General features: G+C 48.3%; 1 protein-coding gene across 2 annotated transcripts in view; it reads right to left on the bottom strand.

Annotated features, from left to right (window-relative positions):
- Positions 1 to 19,464, bottom strand: part of CEP104 (centrosomal protein 104) — a 577,612-nt gene that overhangs the window by 100,122 nt on the left and 458,026 nt on the right. For both annotated transcript variants that reach the window (XM_078642632.1, XM_078642633.1), the window contains exons 14-16: positions 16,867 to 17,073; positions 4,018 to 4,134; positions 257 to 290 (exon numbers count right to left, since the gene is read on the bottom strand). In XM_078642632.1, the coding sequence (XP_078498758.1) occupies positions 257 to 290; positions 4,018 to 4,134; positions 16,867 to 17,073 (358 nt within the window). The remainder of the gene's footprint in view (positions 1 to 256; positions 291 to 4,017; positions 4,135 to 16,866; positions 17,074 to 19,464) is intronic.

Below are 19,464 nucleotides of genomic sequence, written 5' to 3'. Positions count from 1 at the left end.
GACAATATGAACAGGACTGGGCACTGCAGTAGTGAGAGTTCCATTCTTGGAATTCACCAGTCTTTCTGAAATCAGAGCCCTATATACCATCAGGAGGACAAGTTTGTAGTGGACTGTACACCTGTTCAATGGCTATCCTCTTTGATACGTTGTAGACAATAAATCATGGTAACTGGACTACAATTTCAATTTAAAATATAAAAAAAAAACATATGGAGAAGAAAGAAGGTAAAAAAGACTTTAAGGTGTTACCTACCAACTTTCGGTTTCAGCACATCAGGTTCTTTTTCCTGAACACAAAATACAAATAAATAATCAAAGTTAAGGATGTTAATTATTCAGTCCAACGAAAATATATTTGCTGTGTACAATAATGATTTCTATTATTTCTTTGCTGCTGTGCTTTCTTTTTATACAGCTTAATATATGTATAAACAGGTTTAGTAGTATTCCAACTTTCAGGGTAGACAGAGAAACTAAGGAAAAGAGTTAGCATGGATCACATAACTGGGAAGAAGAGATAAGAGCATAGGACTCCTGATTCCATTGCCAACTAGCGCATGTGGTCCTCTAGACCACACCTACTTTATGTAAGCATGTGGTCTCCTAGACCACAACTGCTTTATGTACTACCATTTGTAGAAAATGAATGTTGCAATTGCTGGGTGGCTTAAAGCACAGGAACCATAAACAAGGTGTACATTTTCTCCTAGCTAAGTATGTTCAAGGCTTGATGCAGCAATACAACTCCCATCATTAACGTAGTAAATTAGGCATCAAGGGATACAACTTCACTGACCTGGTCAGTGATCTGCTTCCCTTCATCACAGCTCCGCCTGGTAGCTGCTGCCCCATGGAGGCTCACTGACCCTCGCTGGTTGGTGGTTCGAGGCCCTCCTACACCAGCAGGCTCCCGCCTGCGCCTCTTCCCTGGTGGTCTAGTGGGGAGCATCTTTGCTCTGCTGCTGGTCTGCCTTCTGTGGTTTTGCTTTCTGCCACTTTGCACTCTTTTTTGCTTTTATCTCTCTTCACCCCTTTTTTGTTGTTTTTCACTTTTTTCTCTCTATGTGCTTTGCCCCTGCTCGATGCCTGCAGGCTCGCCCCCTTTGTAGTGCTGTTTCTCGTTTCCTGCCTCCCAGCTGTCCACCTCACACTACTTAGTGGCGGCTGCTGCTCTAGGAAAGAAGCAACTTCACTGACCTTATCAGTTATCTGTTCCCTTCCTGTGCAGCTCTGCCTGGCAGCTTCTGCGTCTTGCAGGCTCACTGACCTTCATTAGTTGGAGATTTGAGGCCGTCCTCCACTTGCAGGCTCACGCTGCCTGCACCTCATCCCTAGTGGTCTAGTGGGAAGCCATCTTTGCTCTGCTGCTGTTCTGCCTTCTGTTCTTTTGCTTACTGCCTCTTTTTTGCTTTTTTCTCTCTTCACCCTTTTTTGATGTTGCTGTTTTTCACTCTCCTTGAGCCGTGCCCCTGCTGCTGCCCGACCCTCGTGGCTTCTAGAGAACCTCGCCAACATCAGACTCAAGCAGCTCGTCACCTCTCCGCCCAACGTAGCAGGACACACACTCGACCCAGTCTTCTCCACCAGCGAAAACATCACACTCCGCCACACCTCCGAACTCCTCTGGACCAACCATCACTGCGTTCCGTACACCAACACAACCACTGCCCCCCGCTGCAACTGGAACAAGATCACTGAAGAACAACTCACTGCCTCCCTCAGCACATCCACACCTCCGACATCCATATACGTCAACACCTCAGCACACAACCTCCACCAATAGATCTCCAACTGCTCTGAAATGCTGGCGCCTCTCAAGATAGCACCCGTTAAACAACACACCAAGAAAGCCAGCTGGTTCACTCCCCAGTCCAGATGCACCTGTAGACGGCTCGAGAAGAGATGGAGGAACAAAAAAAAACCAGAAATCCACGCAGCCTTCAAATCCGCCACCTCCGCACACCACACCCTCGTCAAAACCGCAAAGAAAATGGACCTTCAAGTCAGAATCAACTCCAGTGCACAGAACAGCAAAGAACTCTTCGCCATAGTCAAGGAGTTCCCCAAACCGCACAGCAAGACCCCAGAGGTCCCACCCTCCCAAGACCTCTGCAACAAACTCAGCACCTACTTCCACCACAAGATCAAGCAGCTGTAGGATAGCTTCAACACCCAAGACCCGCCCGTCACTCCCGCCACCACCTCAACGACGCTGCCCCTCAACAGATCCTGCTCAACTGGACCCTGCTCACAAGGCACGACACCCTCAAGACCATGAAGAGCATTCACTCCGGAACCCCTTCGAAACCCTTGCCCGCACCACATCTTCCACAGAGCCGCCACCACCATCATCCCCCAACTATGACGAACCATCAACTGCTCAATCCAGACTGCCACCTTCCCAGATGACTGGAAACACACAGAGATCAACACCCTGCTGAAAAAATCGTCAGCCAACCAGACCAACCGTGAAAAATTGAGACCCATCTCCCGGTTCCCCTTCCCAGCCAACGCCAGCGAGAAGTCCATCAACGCTCAACTCTCCGAGTTCACCGAAGCTTCCTGGACTCCTCTTAATCCAGATTGCGAAGCAAATACAGTACCGAGACTGCCCTCCTCTCCGCCACCGATGACATCCCCTCCCTCGACTGGGGAGAAACAGCAGCCCTCATCCTCCTCGACCTCTCGGCCGCCTTCAACACCGTCTCTCACCGCACCCTAATCATGAGACTCCATAACGACGGCATCCATGACAAAGCCCTGGGCTGGTTATGTTCCTTCCTCACCGGTAGAACACCGTAAGTCCGACTTCTCCCGTTCCTCCTGGAACCCACAGAGGTCTAGTGCTTTCTGGAGCCCCACGCTTTTCAACATCTACATTGCCCCGCTCGCAGCCATCGTCAGGAGCCACGAACTCAACATTGTATCCTATGCTGATGACACCCAGCTGATACTCTCCCTCACCAACGAACCCACCATCGCCAGAAAAAACTTTCACAATGGGATGAAAGCCGTCGCCACCTAGATGAGAGCCAGCTGCCTCAAGCTCAACTTGGACAAGACCGAAGTCCTCATCTCGGGACCCAACACCTCTGCTTGGGAAGACTCCTGGTAGCCCACCAAGCAAGGAACACTACCCCCCACATCCACTAACCACTCACGAAACCACGGCATCATACTGGATTCTTCACTCACCATCAACCACCAGAATCAACAGCATCACCTCATCATGCTTCCACACTCTTTGCCTGCTTGGGAAGACCTTCAGATGGATCCCCACTGAGGCCAGGAAGACAGCCACCCGCAAGACTGATCCTCAACATCTCCGAACGTCTACGAGAACCTCACTGGCTCTCTTCCAACAAAAGAGTCACCTTCAAGCTCCTTACAAATGCCTACAAAGCCCTCCACAACGCTGGACCAGCATACCTGAACCACCGCCTCTCATTCCACATATCCATCAGACACATCCGCTCCGCTCAATTGGGCCTTGTCATCTCTTGGATCCGAAAGACCAGTCCCGGAGGAAGATCCTTCTCCTACCTCACCAGCAAATCCTGGAACGCCATGCCTCTCTATCTCAGGCTCTCCCCCTCACAGACACAATTCAGGAAGGATCTCAAGTCCTGGCTCTTCGAAGGAACCACAGCTCCCAGTCAGACCTGCAAAACCACCCCACCCCCTACACCCCCAGCGCCTTGAGACCCTCATGGGTGAGTAGTAGCGCTCAACAAGTACTGATGGATTGATTGAAAATCAAGGTGCTACTGGAACAGGAAAACTAGGGTGCAAATAATTAATTTTGACTAGTTGGTTGTAAAAGGTAACACAGCAAGAGAATTTCAAATTAAGGAAGCTTATGACAGTATGTTCTGAATCATCTCATATTAGCAGGAATTTGTATGGCATGTGGTGGTGTGAGAACAGAAAAGATCAGCAGTCTACAGGGAGGGGTTAGTGGTGTGAGAGAAGAGAAATAGTGTAATACAAAAATAATAATATAAAAAACTCAACCTTTCCTGCTTGCACTTCAGCTTGGATGTCTTTCAGTGCAGCCAGCTGCTCCTGCAGTGCTCGGATTTCCTCTTTTTTCAGTTTTTCCGCTTCTTCTGCAGCTGCCTTTTTCTGAGCCTGTTGCAAAAAAAGCTCTTTTATGTGAGGGAATAATTTTTCTACCAGTAAAAAAATAAAGGCAACACCCAGAAACCTACGCCCTGCCTCCACCATCACCAAAATAAAAAATACACAAGGCTACTATCCTGTAGGATAGTACATGCTTCTAGGGGCAAAACAACTTTGGCTGAGAGCTGCAGCAATTCAGGAGCCCCACAATAGTTCACTGCTTCCCATATGTGCGCCTGTTCAACCATCTACCTGCATGGCCTCTGCATAGATGCGTTACCTCCATGAAATACTCTAAAGGAACCTAGTATCCAGGCACAATTCTACTGCCCCAAAGTATTTACAGTAGCAGTGCATCCACTGTCACACCAGTACTAGTGCCCCTTAGTGAAAGAGTAATACCAACAGCCTCATTGGCATTACAATTCAGTGATTGCCAAACCAATGCTCAAGAAGAACCCATGTCCTAGTACCCCAAATAGAAAGGAAAAAACGATATAGCCCAGGCTGTAATGAAAGTGTGTGCTGCACCTTGCCTGCCTGCTTTCATGGAGGACAGCAGAACAGGGACCCTTTCATCCCCATCTCTTGGCCACTACAAAGACAGGACGGGATAATACATGGAGAAAATCAAACAACTGCCCCTTTGCTCCAAGCAGCAAATTGCCCGCTCGAGGAGTAAAGACGTCTGATGGTGCAAAGCAGCAGCAGAGCTCTCGCCACAGAGGAAGAAGGTACTAAATGTTATTGGGACAGAGCTCTGCTTCCTTCACAGTCAATGTCTAGCAGAAGTTATTTCTAGGCCCTTGCTGCTGGCTGTTGGTCTAATAATGTCTTCCAATAGTAGTAGTAGTAGTAGCAGTAATCAAACTTCATTTCGGGTTACCATGGTAACCATAAAAGTGCAATACAGAAGCTAAAACACAGATATAAAACATTAATACATAACATTATAAACCATCGCGGATAGCGGAACATAGGGCCTGATAGGTAAATATTCAGTCACCATCAAGTAACCCAGCAGGAGTATCAGCCCATGCCGTGTGGGACCTACACCCCACGATACTGCTAATTAGATAAAATGCATGTGCCAGATGAAAACATCATTAGATTCCTTCGGTTGACAACACATTTTAAATAAGCATTGGCATAGCCAATAGGTCTCGGCTTTTGGACCTTGTACGTTTTTAGCTATGCAACAATTGATGTTGTTGCACTAAGGATATTGTGCTGGATAACTAAACATTTATCAGGTCTTATTGTACATGGCAATAGGTTTTGCTTTTGGGACCTTATAAGTATTTAGCTCTGCAGTATAATATTGTTGGTGCAATATTATGAACTGTTGTATTTCGAAACATTTCTAAGGTCCTAAAGGCGAGACCTATTGGCTATGTGAATGTTTTAGAGAGTGTTTTTAAAGAATGGTTTTTGTAATGTTAATTTGTAAAGGCGCAAAAGTGTGGTTGGTAGATTGCATGGGATAGCTGGATGCTCTGGTCAATGAATACATTACTGGAATGATGGATGCCTGTATAAAAGAGTGTGTCAGAGTCTAAAAATATGGTTGGCTAAATGCACACTCTAAATAATGGATAGATGGATGTGTGTGAAAAAAGTGAATGGATAGATAGATGAAGAATATAAAAAAAAGAGAAATAGCGAGAAAGAGTGCGAGCAAAAGACAGAGTGAATGAGGGTGTGAATACAAAAAAATAAAAAGAGAAAGCGAGAGAGTGCACAAGGGAATAAGTAATGCTATAAGTGTAACAGCAGCTGGTTTAAGGAGAGGATTCATTTTTTGGGGGCTAGGCATGGACGAATAAGGAATTCATTTGCAAAGAAACACAGGATATTACGCCCACACACAAACTCAAACCTAGTTGACCAGCTCCAAATTTGGAAGCTCAAACAGTTAAGCCACATACTTTCAAAACTGTTACAGTTGTTACCAGAGAAGACCCCTAAGGGCTGCAGCACTTATTGTACCACCCTTAGGGGCCCTGTACCCTGACACACACACTGCCTTTGCAGGCTGAGTGTCTTGGTGCATAATGAATATGCTACTTACCAGTATGCATCTGTTCTTGGCATGTAGGGCTGCTAACATTCATATCTATAGCATAGATCGCCGCCTAGTGTTGGGTCCGGATGATTGCACATTGTTGTCCTGGAAGAGTCTTCGAAGTATCACGAGATAGGTGGCTCCTCCCCTGGACTACAGTGCGCATGGGCATCGACTCCATCCCCAGATTGTTTTTAGCCATTGTGGCAAAGATGGAGTATGATCGTGTAAGTGATGTCCATGCTAATGATTGAATGCAAGAAGGTCTGCAGCCGCTACAGGCGCCGGGGAGGAGGGCGAGCGATATGAATGTTAGCAGCCCTACATGCCAAGAACAGATGCATACTGGTAAGTAGCATATTCAGTTCGAGGCATGTGGGCTGCTAAATTCATATCTATAGCATAGAATACATAGCAGTCCCTCCATTAACGGGGGCCGCCCGTGCCGGCTGCAGAAGTCTGAAAAAGTGTTTTGAGAACAGCCTGTCCTACAGCTGCCTGCTGTTTGGAATGCACATCTACACAGTAATGTTTGGTAAACGTATGTGGTGTAGACCATGTGGCTGCTCTACAGATGTCTTCCAAAGGGATGTTACCTAGGAATGCCATGGAGGCCCCCAACTTGCGGGTGGAATGGGCTCTGGGGGGGACCGTTAAGGTGCGCTTAGCTTTCTGATAGCATATCTGAATACACTTAACGATCCACCTGGCTATTCCTGCTTTGGAAATGGGGTTGCCTTTGTGCTGTGCAGAGAAGGCAACAAAGAGTTGCTGTGTCTTTCTAAAAGGTTGTGTTCTGTCAATATAGTACATTAATGCCCTTTTGACGTCTAGTGGATGGAGCATTCTTTCTGCTACAGTTTCTGGGTTTGGAAAGAATGCGGGCAGTTCAATGGTTTGATTGACATGGAACTGCGACACCACCTTAGGAAGAAACTTGGGGTTAGTGCGGAGCACCACCCTGTTGGAATGAATTTGTATAAACGGCTCTTGAATCGTGAGCGCTTGTAGCTCACTAACGCGTCTTAAAGACGTGATGGCAATGAGAAAAGCGACTTTCCATGTGAGGAATTGAATCTCACATGAATGTAGAGGCTCAAAGGGTGGACCCATCAACCTGGTGAGGACCACGTTGAGATTCCACGCAGGATCTGGTGGGATCCTGGGAGGGATGACCCGTTTCAGCCCTTCCAGGAAGGCTTTAATGGCAGGCACCCTAAAAACAGAGAGATGCTGCCTGTTTTGAAGATAAGCTGCTATGGCGGATAAGTGTATCCGAATGGAAGCGTATGCTAGATTGCATTTGTAAAGATGTAACAAGTAGCAGATGATGTTAGGAATGGATGCATCTAGCGGGTTGATATTGTGTTCTGTACAGTAAATGACAAACCGCTTCCACTTTGCTGCATAGCAAGCTCTGGTAGTGGGCTTTCTTGCCTCCCGGATGATGTCCATGCATTCAGGAGGCAAATTAAGGTAGCCAAACTCTAAGACCTCAGGAGCCAGATCGCCAGATTGAGCTGTTGCGGATCTGGATGCTGAATGTCGCCATGGTTCTGCGTCAATAGCTTGGGTGTGAGGCGCAGCCTTTGATGCGGTACCACGGAGAGTTCTAGAAACGTGGTGTACCAAGGTTGGCGTGCCCACGTTGGAGCAACCAGGATGAGCGTCATCGAGTGTTGCTTTAGCTTTCTTGCCACCAGCGGAATGAGAGGCGCTGGGGGAAAAGCGTACGCAAAGCTGCCTGACCAGTTCATCCATATCGCATTGCCCTGCGACTGTGGGTGAGGAAACCTGGCGGCAAAGCTTTGGCATTTTGCGTTTTCCCTTGTGGCAAAGAGGTCTATCTCTGGATGACCCCACCGCTGGAAGTACGGGCGGAGTACTGATGGATGTATCTCCCACTCGTGCATTTGGTGGCTGTATCTGCTGAGCAGATCCGCCATCTGATTGTCCTTGCCCGGGAGGTGTTCCACCATGAGGAAGATGTTCCTCTGAATGGCCCACTTCCACATGCCCTGAGCCAGATGAGACAGCTGTGGAGAGTGTGTACCTCCCTGCTTTTGTATGTAGTACATGGCCGTCATGTTGTCCGTCCGGATCAACACGACCTTGTTGCACAGATGTACTTTGAAGGACTTGAGTGCCATGAAGATTGCCATCAGTTCTAGGTAGTTGATGTGCATCTTCTTCTGTTGCGGTGTCCATAGTCCCTGCACCGTGTAGTGGAGCACATGAGCTCCCCATCCCTGGAGAGATGCGTCCGTCATCAGGGTAATCTGTGGCACAGGCTCTTGGAACGGTCGGCCCTTGCAAAGGTTGTGTGGAGTCCACCAAAGCAGAGAGCTGTATGCCCGACCGGTCACCAACACTAGGTCTTTCAACTGGCCATGAGCCTGAGTCCACTGACGTGCCAGGCATTCCTGGAGCGGACGCATATGCAACCTGGCGTGCGGGACTATAAAGATGCAGGAGGCCATCATGCCTATCAATTGCATGAACACTCTCGCTGAGAGGGAGTGTTGCGGTCTGAACCGTTGGATTAGCGACTGGATGTTGACGATCCGTGCTTGGTTCGGCTGAGCCGTGGCAGTCAGAGTATTTATTGTCGCCCCCAAATACTGCCGCACATGGGCTGGCAGGAGGTGCGACTTGGGATAGTTCAGGGAAAACCCCAGACCATGAAGAAGGTGAATGGTGTGAGACATGTCTGTGGCGCACTGTCGCTCCGACTTGGCTTGAACGAGCCAGTCGTCTAGGTAAGGGTAGACATGTATGTTTTGTCTCCTGAGGTGCGCTGCTACTGTTGCCAGACATTTGGTGAACACTTTGGGGGCAGTGGTCACTCCGAAGGGGAGAACCTTGAACTGGTAATGCCTGTTTTGTATGGTGAACCTGAGATACTTTCTGTGTGAAGGATGGAGTGGTATGTGGAAATAAGCATCCTTGAGGTCCAAGGTTGCGAGGAAGTCTCCCTGGTTTAGTAATGGAAGAACCTGTTGCAGTGTTAACATGTGGAAGTGTTCTGAAAGAATGTACTGGTTCAGAGGCCTGAGGTCCAGAATCGGTCTGAGTGAGCCGTCCTTCTTTGGGATTAAGAAGTACAGGGAATACACCCCTGTGCCTTCCTCCTCCACCGGCACGAGCTCGATAGCGCCTTTTTGCAGCATTACAAGAACTTCCTGCTGCAATAAGTGCAAGTGCTCGGCTGACATAGGACGTTGTCTTGGGGAATGTTGGGGGGAGTGGATGTTAACTCCAAACAATAGCCGAACTGGATAAGTTGCCGTACCCACCTGTCTGTGGTGATGGACTGCCAGACAGGGAGGAACCGTTGTAGTCTCCCCCCGACAGGTGTTGGATGGTCGGGGGGCAGTGACAGGAATTCACTGTTTGTTGGAGGCAGAGGAACGGGAGCTGTTGCCTCTTCCTCTGCCTTTGGCACTGTTTCCCCGGTACCCTCCTCTACCTTGTTTGGGGTACGAGGATTGCGCCCCACCCTTGTTGTAAGGCGTTTGCTGTGCCAAGTGTCCTCTGGTAACACCTCGATTGCCTGAGCGACAAAAAGTGTTCCCACGGAATTGCTGAGACTGGAGAGCACCCATGGATTTGGCCGTCTCCGTATCGTTCTTGATTTTCTCGAGGGTGGTGTCCACCTCTGGGCCAAATAACCGGTCTGGATTAACAGGCTGGTTAAGGATAGCTGTCTGGATCTCTGGCTTGAACCCTGAGATGCGGAGCCATGCTTGACGCCTCAGCATAACACTAGTGTTTATCGCCCTCGCTGCTGTGTCCGCAACGTCGAGCGCACATTTTATCGCAGCGTTGGAGATGAGCTTGCCCTCCTGTATAAGCATCTCAGCTCCCTCCTTAAACTGGTCTGGAAGGTGTTGCAGCAGTTGTTCCAGGGTGTTGTAGTGCGCCCTATCGTATCTGGCCAGCAGAGCCTGTGTGTTTGATATGCGCCAGATGTTTGCTGCCTGAGCTGCCACCCTTTTCCCCGATGCCTCCAGCACTTTTGACTCTTTATCCGGGGGAGGAGCTTCGCCCCTTGTTTGAGAGTTTGCCCTCTTGCGGGCATTTGAGACCACCAAAGAGTCTAAGGGCAACTGGCCCCGGATGTAGGTTGGGTCGCCAGGTGCGGGCCTGTATTTTTTCTCTATCCTGGGGTTCACCACCCTAGCCCTGGTGGGTTCCTTGAAAATGTCCGTGGCATGTTTAAGGACCCCCTTTAGCATAGGAAGAGTTTTCACAGTTTTTTCCGCTGCAGAGAAAGTGTCAAATAAAAAGTCATCCTCCACAGGGTCAGCATGCATCTCTACTTTATGATTTGTAGCTGCCCTCTCAATTAAAGCATTAAATGCCGCAGAGTCTTCTGTGGGAGAGGTTTTAACACCATAAACCTGAGTGTCCTGGAGAACCTGCTGGTCTCCGTGATCACCAGTGGCCATCCAGGAGTCCTGCTGATCATCAGTGTCTGTGTTTGCAGGAAAGTTATACTCCTCATCTTGTTCACCGTCATCTCCTTCTGAGCAAGTGGGTGAAGGTGTTGCCCCTCTCCCAGGCTGTGGAGGAAGTTGTTCAACTAGCACTGGAGTATCTGGTGCTGGCCTCTTCCGTTTGAGAGGAATTACAAACGACTCCAGAGGCTGTGAAGTAATTTTCCTCTTGTACAGCGTGAGTTTCCCTGTGTCGGCGTCGATAAAACGTGCTGACTGCTCCTCCAGTAGAGGTTGTCGAGGACCGAGACTAGCGCCGGAAACTGTGGAGTCCTTGGTCACCAAGCGTGGTGCAAAGGCCTTCGGCGCCACCTTAGGCGGTAGAGTGTAGAGGATCGGCATCGAAGTCTTCTTCGGTGGGGCCAGCGGTTGGGGTGCTGAAGGTGTGCTCGGCTCCGACGCCTTGTCCCGTATCCGCTTGAGGGAATCCGAGACCTGCTTGGTAAACGAAGCGGATGGTTTCGTCGACCCGAGGGATGACCTCTGTCCACCTCCATGTGAAGAGACGAGCGTCGTTGATGGCTGCTTGGCCGCCGTAGGCGCAGACGTGTCTTCGACCACTGCGCTACTGTCACCGACCCCAGCCGCAGGCGCGGACGCCGACTTCTTCGGATCGACTGCCTTTGTTTTTTGCTTCGGGACTCCAGACTGTTGCTCGGTGCCCGTCGCCGACTTTGACTTCGACCCGGCCACTTGCTCGACACCCGCTCGAGCACACCCTTCGAGCTTGGTTCCTTGGTCACTTTCGACACCTTTGCTGGGTCGCTAGCTTTAGAAGGTTTTGAGGTGTCCGAAGACGACGGCGTCGATGGCGGAGCAGGCGTCGTCGGTGTCGATGGCGTGTCGGCCATCTTTGTTTTGGTCGATACCGATGTTGTGAGTTTCGGTTTCGATTTCTGTAATGGCGGCTCCCCTGAGGTGTCGGCCATCTTCGTCTTCGTCGATACCGATTGTGTGAGTTTCGGTTTTGATTTCTGTAATGGCGGCTCCGCTGAGGTGTCCGTAGCCGGGCCGGAAGGCGGGGCCGTGGATCGAGGTGGAAGGTCGTGGGTAAGGCCGCGTGGCGATCCCGTGACCTGGGCCATTGTCAGAGTACGAACGGGGCATAGCTCATCCTCCGAGCTATCTTCCACGGCCACATATACTTCTTCGTAGTCCCCTACCTCTTCGACGTTTTCTGCCAGGTCTAGAGCCACGACATCTGCCTCGGATTCGGGCTGGACCTCCGCCGATGAAGGTGAAACTTGTAGTTGAAGTACTTGTACTTCTGCTTCGGGGTCTTCGAAGATGTCGTCCGGCGCCGGGGCCGACCGCTGTGCTTGGAGGCGCGCCACGCGCCGAAGCTTGAGAGTCTTCTTTGACCTGAATTTGGAACAGGCCATACAGTTGGTCTCGTTATGGTCCGGCGACAGGCATTTATTACACACAGGGTGTACGTCGATGTGTGGGTACTTCGAGCCACACACGGGGCACTTCTTGAATGGACTTCGTTCCATGCCGTCCAAGTCTTGCTGCGTTCACAGGGCCTCGATGACCGAAGAGTCACCCGACTCCTCAGCTATCCGACTCGACGAGTTGGAGTCTTCACGAGACCGAACGCGAACAATACCGACGGGATAAGCGAAGGCCTTTTGGCCTTGAAAAGAGTGTTTTTTATCGATTCCGAACAGGAGACGTCGAAATCACATCCGAACCCAATGGCGGAAAAAAACAATCTGGGGATGGAGTCGATGCCCATGCGCACTGTAGTCCAGGGGAGGAGCCACCTATCTCGTGATACTTCGAAGACTCTTCCAGGACAACAATGTGCAATCATCCGGACCCAACACTAGGCGGCGATCTATGCTATAGATATGAATTTAGCAGCCCACATGCCTCGAACCTAAACAGAGAGTCGACATGGCACACAGCCCTGTGTGCCATGACCACAAACACACTGCCCTGCATACCTCAGTCACCGCTCCAGCTGAGTGCACTATGCCAGTGGAGTGGGCACAGGTGCATGAGCCCCCTGCCCAGGGCCTTTCCTGGGCACTGTAAGTGCAGTGATGCCATTAAGAATATATGGTGCTGGGAGGTTATCATTACGAACTCCACAGCCCCATAATGGCTACACTGAAGACTGAGAAGTTTGGTATCAAACTCCTCAGCACATTAAACCCACACTGATGCCAGTGTGGGATTTAATGTAAAATGCACGACAGAGGGCAACTTAGAGTTGCCCCCTGAACCTAGCCCACAACCTGTGTCCTGACTGAGAGGTTGCCTAGGCTGCCACACAGCAGACATGTTGCTGGACCCCTGGGAAGAGACCAATCCGCTCTCCTGGGCCTGCAACAATGCACATCCTGGGGCGAGCTGCTAGGTCTCCTCCCCCACGATGGGCAGGAGGAGCTTCAAAGGCATGCAGTTTTTGTGAGCTTCTCCAGGTCACTTGCTGTACTCAGCAACTGGCCCCCACTGGTTCTGACCCCCACTCTGGCGGGAAGACAGGCGGGAAAAACAAAGGCAGGGAAGGGGGTGTGCGAGCCTCTGTCAACCCCACCCCTCAGGTGGGGGAGGCGAGGTAAAGCACAACTCCGGGCTCTCACCATTTTGAGAATAGGGAGCCCTACCCAATCAGAGTTAGGCTCCTGGTGGCAGGATAGGGGGTGTACTCACCCCAGGACAGGGACCCATTGGTCTTTGCCCTTGCCCTACCTGTAACGCCCCTAAATTTAGTATTTAGGGGCACCCTGAACCTTCCTTCCTCAGAACCTGATTTTGGAACAAGAAGAAAGAAGACCTGCGGTGCAGCTGCTAACTAAAGGACGACACCAACTGACTTGGCCCCAGCCCTACAGGCCTGTTGATCCTTGAACATGCTCCCGCTAAACCCTGGCGTCTCCAGCGGACAGCAACCTCGAAAACCCCGGAGGACCTACCTGCCTTGCTCATTTAAAGACTGGGACTCCCACAAGCAGTGTTTCTGCTCAAACAAGCAACACCCCAGGTGCCAGCCAGGAACTGCAAATCCAGTACACGCTGCACCTGCCGAGCTCCTGACGATGCCTGCAGCCTCACAACAAGGGACCCCTCCAACAGCGACCAGCTGAGGTAAGATTTCCCGACGTCAAAAGACACCCCTGCACCCGGAACCCCTCGGCCCCCTGTGCCCAACTCCTGGGTGTCTACCTATCCTCCCAACTTACCTCTCGAAGTGGTGGTTGCACCTGAATAACCTCTGTCCCCGAGCCCGCAGCCTTTGTTCAACTTCCAGCTTTCCCATTGAATAACATTGGGCGCCTGAAGGCCCAAAAGCACCCTCACCCAGCCGCCCGAGTGCCACTGGGAGTGCAGCATCTATCCTACTCTACTTCCCCACTTGCCCTGTGTAAGTGACCAGGAGCTCAGCTCCCACAGCCGCGTGGCCTGCCTGCTAGCAGCCACCAACCGAAGGCCCCCTATCCTCCATAGGATAACATTGGGCCTACTCACTCTGCACCAGGCAGCCCCTGTGCCGCCGAGGGTGTAACAACTGTACTTACCTGTTCCTGGGAGACCCCTGAGTCTACCCCCAGAACCTTAGCTTGAGTTTGGTAACTTTGATATATAAAAAAAAAAATTGTCCTAACAACAAAAACGAAATTACTCACCTGCTATCAGGAGAGATCACAGTGCTGTATCTTTGAGCCCAGCACTGAACCTGAAAAGTAATTATAACCGTGATTTACTGATAACCCAATTTTCCCCCATAGGAATACATTGCCTGGTTTTTGCCAGAATTTCTTCTGTCAATTTTCAGAACGTACAAATATTCCTTAAAAATCGCCTGTGTAAGAAAAACTCTTTCTTTAAACTGTTTACAGGAAATGCACCAGGGCTGAATCCAGGATCCAGCACTGAGTAAAAAAAACATTTGTAAAGTGATTTTATTGCATTTACTTAAAACTACCCATTGAGCTCAATGTTATTTTGTGTTTAACTTGTGTTGCATATTGCATTTAAAAGTAAACTGCTATTTGAAAGTATTCAATTGCAACATCTCATTCTAAGAAAGTATTTGTGATACCTACTGTGTTTCTAAAATAAAGCAACTATATATTTTTATATACAAAACAATTGGCCTGGAGTTCAGGTCTTGAGTGTGTGAGACCATTTGCTGACTGAGTGTGTACAACAAATGCTTTAAACGGTCCTCTGATACTGCCTTACTGGTCGACCAAGCTACCACTTTAGAGAGTAAGGTTATATCTAACTTTAGCCTCTGCCATACTTCTGGGGAATGGACTCTGTGCACATTGAACCTTACTTTGGTGCAGTACATACAGAGACACTTTCTTACAAACACCCAGTAATCTCATCAGCACTCTATTTTGCTTTCCTTGAAACGGGTTTGGATTGATAAAGCCCCAAATACCTGTTCCATAAGGTGGGGAGACATTTTCTTCTATAAGATTTATTGCCAATGCGTCTAGCACCCAAGTCGTACATCTGGCTGACTTCTCCGCCCTTGCACACAAGGTGCAATGTGGAGTCCCTCAGGGCTCTTCCCTATCTCCCCTTTTGTTTAATTTATATATTTCTCCTCTCATTTTTGCTTTGCAGAAAATGGAGGTCACGGTGTTCAATTGCGCCTATGACCTCCAGCTTATTTTTAATCTGTCAGACTCTCTTCACTCTATCCACAATTTCCAATCGGTGATGGTTTTTGTCAGGGATTGGATGAATTTCAACCACCTTAAACTCAACCCTGACAAAACCGAACTCCTCCTCACTGGTGGAAATTCTAGTCCTTGGTCCCCGTTTTTTGGCCCCCTTCCCTCGGTCTTCCTCCCACTCCTTCTTTTTCTGTCAAGAACCTGGGGATTACACTTAATCAAAACCTTACCCTTCACTCCCAGATTAGTTCGGTGGTTTCCTCCTGTTTCTTTGCCCTACGTACTATCCGTAAAATTTCACGGTTCTTTTCCTTTCCAGCCCTCAAATTGATCCTTATGGCAATGGTCCTCTCCCGTCTAGACTACGGCAATGTTCTGTACAATGGTGTCCCCGCCTATGCTTTTCGATGACTTCAACTTGTACAGAAGCAAGCCGCTAGACTAGCCTATGGTCTACCTAAATCGCACCATGTCACTCCTCTCCTCAAATCCCTTCATTGGCTCCCCATTAGAGAACGAGCTCTTTTTAAGATGGGCTGTATGACATTTCAGGCTCTTGCTGGGACGGCCCCGGTTTTTATCAATTCCAAAATTACACCTTACATTCCCAGCAGACAATTACGGTCTTCCTCTTTGTCTCTCTTGGTGGTTCCCCGGTTCAGGAAGAGCAAAACGGGTGGCTCGAAGTTTTCTGTTCTTGCTCCTGTGTTCTGGAACTTCTTGCCTTTTTCCATCAGGACGACAGTGTCTTATTTGGAGTTTCGCAGCACGCTGAAAACTTTCTTGTTCTCACAGGCTTTTGTGTCCTAAATTAACATTCTCATTGTTTCCCTTTAAGGTCTTGTCCCCTCAGTGCCAAGAAACCGCTAGGTATACGAGCGCTTAATAAAACACTTTCAATTTCAATTTCTAGCAAGGTTGAAAATATATCCAATTGAGCTAGTACAAATCTGGTGAGCTTTGGCAATGCCATGGCCCCTGTTGCCCTTGGCATCAAAGACACTACCAAATATGGCAAATCCTGCGCAAGTGCAACGGGGTGTCCTTTGACCAAAACTCCATGCAGCTTAGTATGATTTGGATTACAAGCCATTATGAAGGTTTTCCGTCAGTTAGTGGCTTATCCAAGCGAGCCCATAAAGGAGGAAATTCCTGAAACAGGATGTTATAGCCATTGAGGGGTCTTCCAATAATGTCTGTAGTACGAGTGTGGTTATGATTCTTAACAGAGTCAGTGCAAATATATAGTGTCAAGTGAAATGGACTAGATTTAAGTGGAAGCTTTGCAGTCATGAGGTTGGTCAATTAAATGTACTGTCACTTAAGTTAATAAACAACTATGGAATGAGGAGGATATTTCGTCCTATAAATCTGAATGGCGTAGCTTTGCATAACCAGTGTTTTTTTCAGTTCCCTCCCCCTTTTGCCATCTACCTTTAAAAAAATCTACAGGGCCTGGTAACATGCATTTTGTTTTAACACCAATAGGTATGAGCATGAGAAGCGGTTCACTTAAGTTCAGTATGGTCACACTCACCTTCATTTCAGCCTCTGTAGGCTTTCCATCTATTTTGGCGAACCCATCATAAAGTGTTTTGTACAGAATATTCTTTCGTGTAGAGGCGTCATCAGGAGGAAGATACTCCAAGATTGCGCCCCGGTGCTTCCTGTACATGTGGAGGACAATCCGCAGAGCCACATCCCTGATCTCAGCCGCTGTATGTTCCAAGGCACCTGCAGCAAACTGTCAAAACAGACAAACTATTCTCAACAGAATAAAGTGATTACCATGAGCAGCATTTAAAATAATCAACCTTTTATTTAAAAAGTCGGCCAAATCCAAGCAGCTGCACAACACTCAAGCTACTGTGTAAACTTAAGGTTTTTGATTTGAGTTTATTTTGTTCAGCGATTTTTCCAAGACTGTTATAAATATATGCACCAAAACCTCCACAAAGCACAGGCCTGTCCAAACAAAACATGTCTCTGTACTCCTTGGGTTATGTTCACTGCACTGCATTTCTTTGGAGGGCAATGCACCCCTGTCTGCAATGAACATCTGAGAAAATACTTCCAATGATGTAGTGTTAATGGACAATGGAGAGTTTTGAAAAATGATGAAAGGAAAATGCTACTTACCAGTATGCATCTGTTCTTGGCATGTAGAGCTGCAGAGTTGCACGCTGTGCATAGATCGCCACCTAGTGTTGGGCCCGGATGTTTGCAGTTTGTTGTTGTCCTGAAAAGTTCTTTGGAAGTCACGAGATAGGTGACTCCTCCTTTGGACCACATTGCGCATGGGCATCGGCTCCATCCCCAGATAGTTTTTCGCCATAGGGAAATGATGGAGCTTTACAAGAAAAGGAAGGATGCCCTTATAGTTTGTATCTAATTAAGATAATACTGGAACAGACCAGGGTATCTGGGGAGGTGGGTGGGCGTATGCAACTCTGCAGCTCTACATGCCAAGAACAGATGCATACTGGTAAGTAGCATTTTCCGTTCGAGGCATATGAGCTGCAGATTGCACACTGTGCATAGATTGTAGAGCAGTACCCACTCCTAGCAGCGACAACCCCTATCTGTTACAGTAGTTTGGAATAATGTTTTGAGAACAGCCTGGCCCACATTAGCTTGTTGTTTGGTTTGCACATCTACACAATAGTGTTTTGTGAATGTGTAGACCATGTAGCTGCTTTGCAGATGTCATCTAGGGGAATGTTCCCTAAAAATGCAATTGAAGCCCCTATCTTTCTTGTAGAGTGGGCTTTAGGAGGAACAGATAACGTACGTTTAGCTTTGTGGTAACAAATCTGTATGCATTTGACAATCCATCTAGCTATCCCAGATTTTGAAATGGGATTACCTTTGAGTGGTGGTGAGAAAGACACAAAAAGTTGTTTTGTCTTACGAAAGGGTTGTGTCCTCTCTATGTAGTATAGTAATGTTCTTTTGACATCTAGGGTATGAAGAGCTCTTTCTGCCACTGTCTGTTGCTGCGAGAAGAAAACAGGCAGTTCCACAGATTGATTGAGATGGAAGGGAGAAATGACTTTGGGCAAGAATTTTGGATTAGTACGCAGAACTACCTTATTGTGATACATTTGCAAGAAGGGTTCTTGAATGGTTAGTGCTTGTAATTCACTAACTCTCCGCAGAGAAGTAATAGCAACTAGGAACGCAACCTTCCACATTAAAAATTGAAGTTCACATTTGTGTAAGGGTTCAAAGGGAGGTCCCATTAACCGTGTGAGAACAACATTTAAATTCCACACAGGTGAAGGTGGTACCCTGGGGGGAATTATGTTTTTAAGGCCTTCCATAAAGGCTTTAATGGAAGGCACTCTGAATAGAGATAGATGTCTGTTTTGCAGATATGCTGCTGTTGCAGCGAGATGTAGTCTAATAAAGGTATAGGCTAAGTTACATCTTTGGGGATGCAGTAAGTATCCTATTATGTGTTGAATAGACACATCTAGAGGATCAATGTTGTTGTGACCATATATTACAAATCCTTTCCACTTGGCTGCATAACATGCCCTAGTGGTTGGACGTCTAGCTTCTTTAATGACATTCATGCAGTCTGGAAGAAGGTTCAGATATCCACATTCTAGGATTTCAGGAGCCAGCTCGCAAGGTTGAGCTGAGCTGGGTCTCATCTCTCCACGATTCTGTGTTAAGAGGTGTGGAGACAGGTGCAATTTTTGGTGTGGTACTACCGACAGCTGTAGCAGTGTGGTGTACCATGGCTGTCTGCCCACGTAGGATGAGGGTGAGAGAATGCTGCTGTAGTTTGCGTACTACTAGTGGCATGAGTGGTAGAGGTGGAAAAGCGTACGCAAATCTGTTTGACCAGTTCATCCATATCGCAATGCCTTTGGACAGTGGGTGTGGATATCTGGCGGCGAAGCTTGCGCATTTGGCGTTTTCGTGGGTGGCAAATAGGTCTATGTGAGGTTGGCCCCACAGCTGAAAGAATGGCTGAAGAACTTGTATATGAAGTTCCCACTTGTGGGTCTGTTGTGTTTAACGACTTAACAGATCCGCTATGGTATTCTGTACTCCTGGAACATGCTGGGCTAGAAGGAATATGTTTTGAGGAATAGCCCACCGCCATATGTCTTGTGCTAGTTGA

The sequence above is a fragment of the Lissotriton helveticus genome, chromosome 5_1 (assembly GCF_964261635.1).
Source record: "Lissotriton helveticus chromosome 5_1, aLisHel1.1, whole genome shotgun sequence".
NCBI classification, from domain to species: domain Eukaryota; kingdom Metazoa; phylum Chordata; class Amphibia; order Caudata; family Salamandridae; genus Lissotriton; species Lissotriton helveticus.
This window is presented reverse-complemented; position numbering and strand designations above follow the sequence as displayed.